Source organism: Vigna unguiculata, chromosome 5 (assembly GCF_037176805.1).
Source record: "Vigna unguiculata cultivar grain cowpea cultivar isolate G323 ecotype 2 chromosome 5, ASM3717680v1, whole genome shotgun sequence".
NCBI lineage: Eukaryota > Viridiplantae > Streptophyta > Magnoliopsida > Fabales > Fabaceae > Vigna > Vigna unguiculata.
In genome coordinates, this window is record NC_140796.1 from 3,620,805 (window position 1) to 3,636,143 (window position 15,339).

Below are 15,339 nucleotides of genomic sequence, written 5' to 3' on the forward strand. Positions count from 1 at the left end.
GGATCACATACAACATAAATTAGTTTAGACTCTTTTCATACCAAATTATAATTAGGCAAATATTTTCTAAAAATGCCCATTTAGTTAGAAAGGTCTGAGTTTAAGTTCTTAAGAAACATTTTATTTTTACGCGAGAGAGTGAGCGTAGTTAATTTTTATATACAAAAGTTAATTTTTATAAATTCAAAAGTTTTTATATGGTATATTAATTATTACTTCGTTGAAAATCTTGGTAAGAGAAATTTTTTAAGTAATAAAATAGTAAATTTATTTATATCGAAATGGATTATGTCTTAAATAGATGGATAAATATTATTTCTAATCTATAAGAATTTGAGTATAAGATATACGAGTTTGAATTCTCTATAATCTTCTCTATTTAAATATACGGATAACTATTTATTTTAAAATTTTAAAATATATTATAATTATTTTTAAAATATTAAAACAATATATTTTTAGTTCTCAACAAATAACAACATAAAAAAACTTAGAAAAAAAATGACTCAAAATATAATTATCTTTTACTGCATACAAAACAAGAGTCAAAAGTCAAATAATTGGTGTATATAAGATCAATATAAATGAACACAATTATTGGAATTTAACTTTATTAAGTCTGTTAACATCAGTATTGTTTTCCTTTAATCAAGATTACGTTATCATCTATTCACGAGATTATTTGAGTTTTAATTCGTTAAGTGAAAAGCATAAACTTCTTAATTTTCCTATTAATCTCTTAAATTAATGTAATTAAGTTCTTGCTTTAAGAAAGAAAGAACCGGGATCAGTTCTCTATATCCTATTTTCAGGCATAAAACAATTGATTGTATTTTTTTTTAATTTTTAACTCAAAAGAATTTTTAAATTACAATTGAAATTATAAAATTATCTTAATTTCAAAATTAGGACAACATAAACATCGAGTGTAGAAGAGAATAATAATCATTAATTGAATAAAACTAAATATAACATTATTTGTGTATGAACCACAATTAGATTTATACAATATAGAATTTTGATTCCATTAGGAACATATTGACTCGATTTAAAGTTAAATTAGTAGCAGACTTTGAATAATATACATGATGAAAAAAAATAAATTATGGACGCTATTCTTCTTTTACATCTCTTAATAATGTTCAAAGAAAACATTTTCTATGTATAAATTAGGTTTTCTATAAATAAAAAATTAACTTATTTACAAATTAAAATAAAAGTTTAGAAAATTTATGTCAGAGAACTTTTATAAATTAATTTTTTTTCTTCTCTTAATTTTTATATGGGGAAGTTAATTCACGGTTCTTGGGAACTAGAATCATCGATGGCCATATAATCTGGTTCACTTGAAAAATGACACAAAATAGATAATTTTTTTTATAATAACACTGTCTATATTAATATATTATTTTGTTATATATAAAAATTCAATTAATACACAACATTGTGAGAAATAATATTTTTTATAATGTAAGCTAATAAAAATATGAGTGTTATCATAATTTGTAATAGACAGTTGTTCCTTTGAGTGAAGACTGCATTTGAGACACAATAATTGGGAAGAGGCAGACTAGAGAGTTATTTTGGAGGGAATTAGTGAAATGACGATTGATTATGACTTTAATATCTTAATTAAGAGGCTCTTAATGGTTAATGAAGAGGAAATTAGAATATATAAAGAAGAACAAAAGGGAAAGAAGAAGAAAGAGAAGATGATTTGACGGATTTGAGAGGAAAGGATGCATTGTGAGAAGAGAAGTAAGGGTGTGGTCTGGTGTGAGACTGAGGTCATCACATGCAATATTTCTGGAGCAGACGACATGACACGTGGCATGTCTTGATGTTGGAGTGGTTGTATGGTGAAAAGGAATTTGATGGTTTGATGGAGCATGGTCACGTGCATCGTCACTTTTGTGGGGCCTCCTTCTCCATCGTTCCCTTTCACTTCCTGCTTCTCCCTCTTTATCTCTACTCCACACTAATTTTGCGTTTTTTCTCACACTCAATTCCCTTTTTTTTTTCGGTTTAGTTAAACACGCTCACACCCCTAATCCTCCTACTTAATTTTGATGTCCTATATGATTTTTATTAATTAAGTTGATTCTTATAACACATAAGAATATTATTTTTTTTAAATTAAAAAATATAAAATTATTTTTAGGTTTTTTAATAAATAAATATAGTCGTATTAATGTTGGCTTACCTTAATATTAGACGACAATAAAATATGTTAAATCAATTTTAATGTGACACAAAAAATGTAAAATATTTTAAATTTTTTAATAAATAAATATTTGTGTTAATGATAGATAAATAGTAAAATGGTTAATAACTAATGTGGTTATTTACAATTTTTGACATATTTTTCTGTAATGAGTCAGTTCAGTCCGATCCAATTTTGACATATTACGACAGACCGAACAAAAATGGGTTAGATTGATCTGTTTTGCAACCTCCGGTGTTGGATTAGTGTCAACTTAATAAACATTCACTACAATAAATATTAAAAATAAAAAAAGTTAATGTAAACTTAGCCGACACTAGTTAAAACAAATTAGATTAGTATTTATATTTATTTAAGTTAGTGACCAGAATTCTTTATTTTGACAGAGTAATGTTATACTTTGTTGTTAGTTTGATTTGGAGAGGTACTCAGTGGAACTTCCATTCTTTTGTTGTCACTTTATGTTATTTTTCTTCTTTAATGGTTATTGAGGATGTACTAATTGGATTCTAGATGATACTCAGTGTGTTTTCTCAAAAAACTTGCAAATATGTTTTACTCTTCTAGTATGAAATGCGTGAATTGGAATAACTTGATTTGGTGGATGAGGTGTCACTAGCTGAAACTTTAATTTTTTGGAAGTTGTTGTATGGTCATTTACCTATTTAAAGCTTAAAAGAAATTAGTGGTTGTATGCTCTGTGTTCTTTGTGTGGTAATAATGTTGAATCATTTTCTCATTTATTTTTTCATTTTTCTATTGTTATACGGTTCTGGGCATGCTAGAAGGAAGGAAGTTTTTTCAGGATTTGCAGTTTTCTTCTTCGGATTTAGTTATTTAGATTATGAAGTTTCCTTATAGTCATTTTCTTAAAGTGAAAAAATGATTGTCATTACTGCATTTATTTGGATGATTTGGAGGATGAGAAATCATAACAGATTTCAGGATCCAATTGTGATTCCTTTTACTATTTTTCAAATTAAAGAATTAGTGGATATGACTGAAAATAAATTTAAGAAGCATACGAGAAATCATTGTGCCAATAAGTTGAATTTAAGTGTGTCGTAGAGAACAATATATAAGTGGTTTAATGCTTTAATTCCATGTATTTACTTAGATTTTTTTCATAATAACTATTGTTTGACTATGCTTCGCTAAGTGTAACTTTTAAGTGTGGTTCTCCATTCTTTGTATTCTTTTATTTTCTTTTTTTAATAAATTTTTATGGGATGACAAATGATTGATGACATTTGAGGTGTCAACGTATCAGAGATGTCAAAGTTCATAATAATACCTAATATGACCTTATTTAGAAACAAAGTTGACACTAAGTTATATATTATGAATCCGCTTGCATTTGTGACATTAAGTATGAACCTTAAATTATTTTTAACCTAAAGACCCATATTTAAAGATGACAAATATGTTCACTCAATTTTCTTAAGTCACTTTTTATATAAATCTATTCACATCCATCTATCTCCTTCATTGACATTCATAAATCTATTCGCACTCCTTCCCTTCATCCACGCTCATCTCCTTCACTCACATTCATCTTCCTCATCTACTATTTTTCTTTTTCACCTCATGCATCCACATTTTTCTACTCATCTCTTTCGTCCACGTTTATTTCCTTCATTCACTATATATTTTTTATTTTATTCGTTTATTTTTATTAAACATGAAAGCATTTCATAATTTTATTTAAGTTCTTTTTATTAACACCGATCAAACCAAACCAACGTAAATTAAACTACTATTTAAAATGGATTTTATTTATTAGATAAAAAAAATTATAACAAAAACGAATTAGTCTTGATTTGACCAACGAAAAAGTGTTTTATAAAGATTAACTAAAAATTAGTGATAAAGCATAGTTGGCTTTAAAAGTTCTACTCTAATAAATTAGCATCCCTAATTTTACACCCGCATGTCCATTTGACCAAATCCAACATAAATAAATTGGGATTTACTATAATAAGTCTTAAGAATATAATTTATAAGAATGCTATTTTTTTTCTTCATAATTTATCAAGAAAATAAAATAAATCTTTTATGTGAAACACCACTTTTGTGTGGTCATTGTTTCATAAAAAAAATAATTAAACATATTATTTATTAAAATGATGATTCAATACTGATATTGTCAAGACTCGTACATCCTTCTTAAAGAAAAAATAAAAATGATAAAGAAAATTCATAAGAGAATATTTCATTAGAAGTAAATCATTATTATTATATTTTATATTTTAATAAGTAATTAGTTATGTTTAATTATAATTTCACACTTATGGTTAATTTTTTTAACCAGTACAACAACATCCATTCATTTAAGAAGATTAGGAAAATCATAATTGCAAGATCTGATTATTAAGCACATGTCAACCAAAGTTTCTATTGACATAGACCCCAAAGAGGCTCCAAAGCACAATCTTTTGATGGTTGTCAACTATTTAGGATTTTATCACAATTGAAAATACATTTTAGTACATGATCGGGATTATATGAAGAATTAGACAAAAATATGATCTAATAAGATATTTTGGTAGGTCCATATTGAATGCAAATTAATTTTATTCTATTCAATTTATTTTGTACATAAATTTTGAGTTTGAGAGTTCAAACTCAATAGGAGAAAAATATTTTCACACGTGACTATAAAATAGAGACGATCGATTGAGGTAAGTTTGACTGACGATATAATACCTTCTCTCAAAATATAAGACCACTAATTAATTTGATAATTTTTATTGCCACATTTATTTTAGTGTAATTAATAAACGTTGATACTTTTTTCTATTACTAGATAGAGTTTCTGTGAGATGCAAGGAAAATATTATATTCAAGAATTTTTTTAGTATAATAATATTGTTTATGAAGATGATAATGAAATAGTTTTACTTGAATATGAATATTACTAATAGCATATACGTTCTAGATAAGATATGTCGATAGAAAATTTATAGAAATTGTATACTTGTAATCATAACAAAATCTACTATCGATTTCACAAAAGAAAAATAATAATTCAATTTTCTACTAACAAAGCATATGCAAAAACATTTATGAAACTAACTTAGAGTTAACTTTTTTCAAAAAATTGTATTCACTACGAGATATGAAAGTTGTGTATCATCCAAGTGAAATAATCGAAATGGGTTGACAGCATTTCCTCGAGATAAAGTGGAAAATTAAAAAACGTAAAAATTAATATCGTGTGCTAATATTATTTAATATTTTTTTATTTAAATTTGTTTTTAAAAAATATTTCAGATATATGTTTCTGTTTTAAAAATTAGTTATTATTTTATATTAATATTGAGAGCGTGTAAATATTTTATATAATTGATATTTTCTTACATTTTACTTTATATATAAAGTATATCAATGAAATACAACAATTATATAAGATATATTAATAAAATATAATAACAAGTTCGTTCATACAATATATTTCATGTATGCTTCATATATTTTATATCTTTCATATTTCTAAAAGTCTTAAAAAATCATTATATCACTTCTTCTATAAACTTTATAAAATGACAAATCTAAGGTAGGGAAATGACCAAACGTAAGTAGAAGAGAGAAAAATCATAGATTATATTCTATTTAATCTACATGTCTATAGATAAAGCCAAACATTTTCATTAACAATTTTTCTTTTTCATCTTTATATAAATATCTCCACACTTATATTTTTTATTCATGGTCATCTCTTTCATACAAACTAAAATTTTGATGCATTAATTCTCTTTTCCTCATTTTTTTATTCATGTTCATCTTCTTTATCCACTTCAATTTTTTTTTCTTTTATTTTGTTATTTATGTTTTATATTTCTTGAAAATCTAGATGTTCAATGAACAATTTTTTTTTTAAATTACCGTTAATATATGTAATTTGTTGATGGTTTTATTTGACTATATATTGTCCGTAAGTTTAAGGAGCACTTTAGTCCAATATAAGTGTTTTACTAGTTGTATTTTGTGGACAACAAAATACTAATTAATATTTTGTTGGTAACTTTGTATGAGTAAATTATGCTACGTGCTAATGTTTTTTATTGTACAACTTTGGTGTAGCTTGTTACATTGTCATAAATTTTGTAATGAATTTTGCTAGTGTGGCATTGACAAGCTAGCATGAGCACTTTACGCTTTGTCATCACCCAATCTAAGCACCATAGTCACTGCGTTTCTCCTATCAACCGACAATTCTAAGAACAACACCACATAATTATCATGGATCATAAACCGAGAGCACACAGTTCAGTCATGAACCACAAACATCTCTGATTGTCATGCACAATTTAACTTCATCATTCAATACTCACCACCAAACTACACCTTGAAAAGACCAATGAAAATCACATGATCCAGCATCTAAACACATTGAACCAGATTCATGCCACACCAACTTTAATGAACCTGATACTCCATCACTGTGCCATGTGCATGCTAAACATCTGCCACTTAAGCATCATCATCCCTCTATCGTTTCAAACCTATCTACCACATTGTCACCTATAAGCAAGCATCAACTTAACGTAAGGTCCCTATTCTAGGTTATTCCTTCTTCTTCTCAAAGGTGAAATCAATTTGTTTTAGTGTTTTCACTAACTACCATGTACGTAAACATCTTTATTAAATGTGTCGTATCCGGTTTATTACATGTTTTTTGTTTGCGTATGCGATGTCCTTGTGGACTACATTTTTTCTGTTCAGAATATATTTCCTTTTATTTCAAGTAATAACTTCAGTGCACAATTTTTAAAATTTTTTCTCTTACACGTGTTTTGTTTTTTTTGTTTAATGGTTCACGACTTTTATATATATATATAAGTCTAATGTTTCTATCGTTAGATCAAAACTTATAATTATTAGTTAGGGGACAACTCTTTTTACTTAAAAGTTTAATAGTTATAGTGTTACCATTCAATTGTGATTTACTCTACTTAATTTCTGTTAAGGAATAATTGATGTCATCTGCAACAAATATGACTGGTAGAGCATTGGTCAGGAAAATCAATCAAGGAAAAAAAATTATAAAAGACTTTTGTATTATATGTTCATAATCCAAGTTATACTCTCCACCTTTATATTAATAATTAGAAAGGTGTAATTTCATATTTTGAATATTATACGACCAATACACATGTGAGAATGTTACGTGAATTCTCATGTCAAGATGTCACGTCATGAGCAATGTAACGCAACAAAATCTATTATTATAAAATTGACAATGCAGACTACTAACTTTAGCAAAAGTGTAATGGAGAAAACATATGGTAGGAAGAAGAGGTAGGTTGTAATTAAGTTGGGATTAGTGAAGTAATGGCGATTAAGAGAGATGGTTTAAGGAGAGAAATACTGAAAGAAATCCGTGAATGGTGTGGACAGCAATGTTTTGAAGTACAATCACATGGAATTCTGTGATTTGCGGAGAAAATTTTGATATAGCCCCTGAATGAGGAGCGTCAGTTTTCCATAATCACATGATCGTGCTCATAGAGACATATACATGACGGTCCACTTTGTTTACTTAAAAGCAAACACACTCTTATAATCACACTTGAGATCCAACCCAATTTGGAGGCAAGCACGGAACTCAAACCTGCGTTCTCTCTCCATATTCACAAAACTTCAAATACTCAAATCAACTATTTTTAATCTTATAACATCTTCTAAATTTTGGAGCAACCAAAATACATTATTTATTTATTTTTTCTTTTCAGAACAAAACTACTAGGGTATATATAATATATGCTCCACCCTCTTCATTTTTCAATACATATATATTACTTCAAATTATATTTACTCCTATACCTTCTATCAACTATTTCCTTTCCATGCTTTCTTTGAAGATTTTCTTTTATAATTACACCATCATAACTCAGTTTTCCTTGTTCCAACCCTCTCTTTTCTTCTCTTTGGATACTCTGGTTGAATCCAATCTTTTATGTTTTGCTAAAAAACGACATGTTTGCTTTAATAAAAGAGTACCATTATTGTCATAAGAAAAACGTTATCCCTTTTATTTATAATTTCTTTTACATGACATTTTTTATTATTAATTAAGAACGAGGGAAGAGAACACACTAATTGAACAGCCGACTTTGTCCTTTTCATATGGGTGTAGGTTATTTTGTTCAATATTTTAAAACATACCAGCAGAGTATAGATTGCTATTGCACCTGAGATTTTGGGAAAAAAAAAATTGTCCCAATTTTGAGAATTAAATATGAATAAAGAATAATAAATATAAGAAGTGAGCTGAGATAGTGTGTATAGATTATAGGAACACGTTCAAGATGTTCTCTGATTAACATACAATTTTCGTTTGATAATCTACCTATAAAAAGCTTAAACCTGAAATAGATGATTAGGTAAAACTCACATTAAAGCAAAGGTCAATTTAGGTTATGGAGGTAAGATTCCAATTGTAGTTAGGTAATGATGCAATTAATTAGAAACTATAGGTATTCTGCTAAAGTAAATTATATTTTAATCTCTCAAATTACAAAAGATTTCTGCAAAATACTATCTTTCAACATAAGTTACGAAGATTAAAATTTTAATTACATGCTCAAAGAATATAGCTTGGATCAAAGCAGGTTATTGAACTTGTTAGGTCAACCCACATAAACTACAAGAAAAATGGTGAGATGTACTAAATAATTTAATCCACCAATTCACCAAACCCGTAAAATTTTTTATATATTTTCAGTTTCAGAATTTGTGAAAGATTATTTTGAACTCAGGAGGATTGCCACACTTTATATGGAGTAAATCATACATGAGGTTCTTTGAATGAAATTGAATTACAATAGTCTATTATTATTAAGATGTCTTTCAGACAGATTTTTGTGAGTTAAATAGTGAACCCACCATTTTACCATTTGACAGACCAAAAACTCATTAATTCTTAATCGGGTGGGTTATATTATCTCTCAATTTTTTCCTTCTTCCCTCCCTTTGTAACTTAGGTGTTTAAACATTTTACTTTGATTGTTCAGTAGAATTCCTAGACATAAATTTACATTTTTTTTCCAACTATATCTTTGAGTAATTAAGATAATAAAGTAATAACTTTAATTTTCATAGATACCACGTCTTAGTGATAAGCGATCTCATGAAAGATCTTAATCATGGCCGCACTAGAAGCATAATTATACAAATCGGGGTAAGCTATAAAAAGATTAGATAAAAAATAGCACAGAATTAGTAAGCGGACAAAAAAAGTTTTGGATGTAAGTAAGAAGTAATGTATTAAATGAGAGTAGAAAATAATGAGAGTTTGCGAATGGGAGAATTGATCTAGAATGTTAATTTAATTATCTAAATTTCAAAGACTAACTATAAGCCTAGTCCAGTGGTTTCATTCAATCAATGTTTTCTTGACATCCAACATAGCTGTCTACGTTATTGTACTCTCTCTATCTATCTGCTGTCCCCATGGTCCTTCTCTTCCTTCATTATATCTCTCTCATCACTCTCTCCTCACACTCAAAACCTCCCTCGTATCCAACACTCTTCTCTCCTTCCTCCTACCCCTATATATCCCTTTCCCCTTCTTCCACTAACTCCATGTGTTTTATTTCCCACTTCCCAAACCAAAACCTTTCATTCTTTGCTTCCTTCTCCTTCCATTTCACCACCTAAAACTTATCATACACATACATAACCCCACACATACCTCTGCTTATATATATACCAGCAAAACTAGGCTGCCATAGCTTGCACTTTCAACAATTACATACATACACACACAACTTCACCAACCTCTAGCTACCAACCTAGCAACATGTCTAGCCGAAGATCCAGACAACATTCGGGGTCTACAAGGATCTCCGATGACCAAATCATCGACCTCGTTTCCAAATTGCGCCAACTTGTTCCTGAGATTCGCAGTAGGCGATCTGACAAGGTACACAACTCAATCTCTCACCTTAATTACTCACAAATGTAATGTAATGCGGCTCTACAAATAAAAATTACTTTTCAAGTATGAAACTTCTATATAACTATTCACCTCACAGTAAAAATCATGAAAAACCACATCTAGAGAGAGAACTACAGTAAATTAAAACTATAGAGCTCTAGCGTTTCAACTTCACGCATGCTGATAGAGATATATATTTATCTCTTATACAAAACACAGAAACAACTTGCTTATTTGTTTCTGTACATGTGAAGTGATAGAGTAGGATTATGCTACCGATCATAGTGGCATGTCTCGTGCTGAACATGTCACTTGTATTATAATAAACGAGGAGTCATGGATAGTCATAATTTGACCCGCATATTGAGGACCGAGTTCCAAACAATTCCAAAATCTATACAGATCCCTCAGACTTTAAAGCCTTCGCATTCACTCTATAAAATTATATTTGCAAAGATAACATATTTAAATATATACATATTATAATAATTTAATGCACACATTTCTTGGTCCATTTTACTGATTTTACTTTTATGCGCTATAGTTACATGCTCACTCGTTTTACTGTATTTCTGAAATAGTGTTACTTTATAATTCATAAAAGATGCGAGCAACAGTAACAACAATATTTTTCGAAAGATATTACGTTTGAACATGGTATAATTACTGTGAATTACTGTGAATAATATTTAACTTAACATTTATTTAAATGAAGTAAGTATTTAGCACAGTTACATATGTTGAAAAGGAAGAACAATCAAGCTTACGCCAAAACAACTCTGGCAGTAGCAGCAGTATATAGAAGTAATGCAGAAGTCCAGAAGTAGAAAAAAACCATAAAAAACGAGGAAAGTAGTCAAGTGGTTAATTTTGACCAACTCATGCATGAAACGAATCTTTCCGTATGGAGTGATTGGATGATATAGTAATAACAATTTGGTCAGATAGCATGTGTAGGAGTCTAATCTGTTTGTTCCTGCTGATTCAACGGAAGCAGTTTTAATTTCATGCAAAGTACGACATGTGTGTGTGATAAAGTAAGTGACTCGTAGGTAACCAAGATACTGACTTTTTTACAATGCAGGTTTCAGCGTCGAAGGTCCTACAAGAAACCTGCAACTACATCAGAAGCTTGCACAGAGAGGTGAGTGACTTGAGTGAGCGACTGTCTCAGTTGTTGACCACAATTGATGCTGATAGCGCTGAAGCTGGAATCATTAGGAGCCTACTTAATCAATAAGCCATGAGTGTTAAGATTTTTTCATTCAAAGAGTGCTAATTATTATAAGAGTGTACTTCATTCTAGGTGTGCTGAGAGAGAGCCTGGGAGCTAGAGTGCAGTTTGAGGCTGTACCTCCCATATGGCAGGTAGGGCATTTCATAACCAGATCTTTTCTCTTTTGCCAATAAAATTTAAGTGCTTGTACCACCTACATATATGTATGTGCCTCTTTTTATGGATGGCCAAAATCTAGCACTTCCTTCACTTTATTAAACTTCTTACTAGTTATGTACTTTAATTTATATGGCTTCAGTCACCTAGAGAAGAAGTCAGGGTTGTAAGAGATGCATATTTGATGCAGAAAATATATTTATATATATAAATATTTTATGTTTGTTTATTCGGCTTCAATCTTATTTGTAGTATGAACTCGTGCTAAACACTACTCAATGTAACGGAAAGTTTGTTTATGTGGATAAAATTGTTAGTTAATGGAGGTTGTAACATGAACATTATGCAGACCGGTTTTAATTACATGGGATTGTGTCGGTAAAGTTGGGTTCAAGTTTCTATAATAAGACCTGAAAGTAATTGACGTGAGTGAGTGGTTTGGTCTAATTGGACGGTTGGTTAAATAATATAGAAATCCACACTTTTAGACTTTTAGCGTAGAGAAAGAGACACTTAATTCAGACAAATACCCTCAGAAAGTGTCTTGGTTTACAAGTGAAAAGTGAAAAAGTTTGGAATGTAGCGGATATATTCAAGGAAGCGTGCTCGATTTTCTTGCCCCCATTTTTTATGGTGCTATTTTCTTAGAACTATAGTTTTTTTCGTTGTTTGTTGTTGTTTTTCTTGTCATAGCGTGATTGTGGGAAGGTAACAACAACACTGTATGAGAGTGAAATGAATATTACCGTTGCAGAATATTCGACTCTCTTAAGATAGAGATGAAAATTGTAAATATAAGTATTAATGCTATAAATAATGTAAAAGGTGAAAACGACAACTCAAATATCGAAAAATGAGGTTGTTGGACGACTACGTTTCCTCTTAATGTTTGGATTTAAATCCTACTGTCCAATCAACATTATAAAACCAAAACGATACAATGCAATAAATTTTGAATGCTCTAGAAAAATTACTAAAATATTTCCACCATTCTACTCAACTGAACGTTGCTTACACGACATTGAAGTGCTCTTTGCCATTGTGTTTGCGCTTCTTAATGAGATTCTTTCACTCTAATTAGGTTTTGAATAGAATTTGGGAATTTAAATATCAAATCTTTCTAAGTGTTTTGATGCACCGAAAATTTTAATTTTCAGTCAATTACATGTGTATGAGTTAAAACTTTAATTCTTTATAATGTAATTGAAATCTTAATTTATAAGTAGGAGTATACAACTAATTTTTAGTTGTTTCTCATGTAATCAAATGAAATAAAACAAATAAATTTTCTAATTTGAACAAAAATAATGCTTGTAAGCAAATATTTAATTATTTGAGTTACCTTGTGTAATTCGTCGAAATGCAATGACGGAATTGAATTGACAAGACTTTTCTTGTTTACCAAAAAATGGTTTAAAGTATTGGGTTTATATTTGTCACATATACGGGTTATGGTTATAGATATAATTATAGTCATAGTTATTTAGACACCACTTTTACACCAAAGCGGTCAGTCACTCCGAACTATCGGCTCGGCTTTGATACCACTGTTTATATATATTCTATGTCATATGGGTTATGGTTATAGTCATGGTTATTGTTATGGTCATTAAGAGATTTTGGTTCTATATGGTTATATGACATTAGTCTTACACATATAAAACCTTAGATATCACTTTTACACCAAAACCTTAAAGCAATGTTGTTGTAGGTCTTTATTCTTATATAGTGTTTAACTTTGTTTATTCTATCCAATGTGGGACTTTTGGACTCACAATTGGACTATTCTCAACATAAAGAGACGTATGTGTAAAAATTAAATAACATGACGAGATTATTGTTTGCATATAATCTTTTATAAAGAAAAAGTTAAACTTAACAAGAAAAATAGTTGATGATGAAAATGAATCATGTAAATTCAACAAAGAAAGCAAAAAGCTGAAGTTTGAATATATAAATAAATAGAAAAAAAAACTATATATAAATTGATAAACTTAAAAAATTCAAACGAATAAAGGAAAGCATAAATGCGTCCGAAAATCAAATGCATTGAATTCAAAGAAAAAACAACAGATAAAAGAAAGGAGAACTTTGTTTTTAAAAGGGAAAATAAAGAAGAAATTAAATAAAGGAATAAATCAATATTCTTTTGCTATTCGTGTCAATTTGCATGCTGAAAGTAACCAACGTTAATAAACTTCCTTTATTATTCAAATCCAACGTCAAAACTCTTCATCACCTAACAGTTAGAACTGTTTTGAAATTATACTTCTTTTAACCTTGAATCTCGACTTGATTATTTAATTATTTGGATCAACACTTCAATTTGAAATGCCTTGAAGAAATCAAAATAAGCCAGTCAAAAATATATTCCAACACTTCAAAAATTTTATATATCGAGTACAACAAAATGTATATATATATATATATATATATATATATATATATATATATATATATATATATATATATATATATATATATATATATATATATATATATATATATATATATATATATATATATATATATATATATATATATATATATATATATATATATATATATATGTAACCATTTGTAGAAGAAAGAATGGTTTGTACCAATTAAAAACTACATCAACAAAAAAAATAGAGAGTAAGCATGTTATTGTTTTATAGGTGTAATTCCAGGATCACAATTATTCTTGGAAGTCGTAAATTAACTAGAGATAAAGTCAATTCATAATATATAAGTGGGTGCAATCCTCACTTTACAAGTCGATTTTGTGGGATTGAGTTAGACTTAAAGTTTACTTCTAACATGGTATCAGAGTCAAGTTAGAGTCTATCCTAACGAACTTTCTTGGACATTATGTTTCATCCGATATCGGATGTGCAATCCTCACCTTACAAACCGGTTTTGTGGGGTTGAGATAGACTTAAAACTCACTTCTAACCATTACCAAGAAACGATTTTGTTATTTGTCACCTAATCTTTTATATTTTTCGATGAAAATTGTCACAATCTGTTCACCATTCACATTACTCAACCACCCTTCCTAACAATTCATCTTCATCACTCTTCACCCGCCAATGCCATGTTCTTCTCCATTACAACATCACCAATTCGTTATCATGTTCGGTTCCATTAATTAACTTCACATTTTTGTTTCATCTCTGCTCTCACCGACACGACCAAGCTATCTTGGCCACCACCACCTCCACCACGACAGATTTTTTAAGATTTTCGACATTCTGATGTCCGATCATACATGTGCTCGTACCCTTACTTTTTTGTTTACAACACAATTATTGTCACGGATCCAACTCGGTGAAGTTAAGTTTTGATCTCTCAAAATATCATCCCAAATCCAATTCTCTTCAACTTTTTCTCATCATTCTTCATTCCCACCTTGTTATAAGCTTGCCGTCACCCGAGTGCACCACTACTAGACATCCTTTGAATCAATTCAGTGATTACCCAATTACCACAATCTCCCTTATTATTTTTTCTTCTAAAAGATATCGACTTAAACAACGATCAAATATTCATGTAGCTATGTAACGATTAGTTCTTAAATATTTCTCGATCTTGATGTGTACTTTGTTTGTCTTCATCATATATCATACACATACTTCTGTAATATATTACAAACTGTTATGTACATACTGTCGGTGCCTCATATTTTGTGTAACTTGTCGTCATACTAATAACATAAACTCACATATACTTAGTTTAATTTCTGCAAATATTATATTAATGAGAACCCGCCAAACACCTGGTGGTTATAAACCTTTC

At 29.2% G+C, this 15,339-nt stretch overlaps 1 protein-coding gene across 1 annotated transcript; it reads left to right on the plus strand.

Annotated features, from left to right (window-relative positions):
- The first annotated feature begins 9,753 nt into the window (after window positions 1-9,753).
- On the plus strand, window positions 9,754-11,788 carry LOC114185714 (transcription factor PRE6-like). Its single transcript, XM_028073592.2, has 2 exons — window positions 9,754-10,151; window positions 11,251-11,788. The coding sequence occupies exons 1-2, from the start codon at window positions 10,029-10,031 to the stop codon at window positions 11,404-11,406; spliced, it is 279 nt and encodes a 92-aa protein (XP_027929393.1). The 5' UTR covers window positions 9,754-10,028; the 3' UTR covers window positions 11,407-11,788.
- The last annotated feature ends 3,551 nt before the right edge of the window (window positions 11,789-15,339 follow it).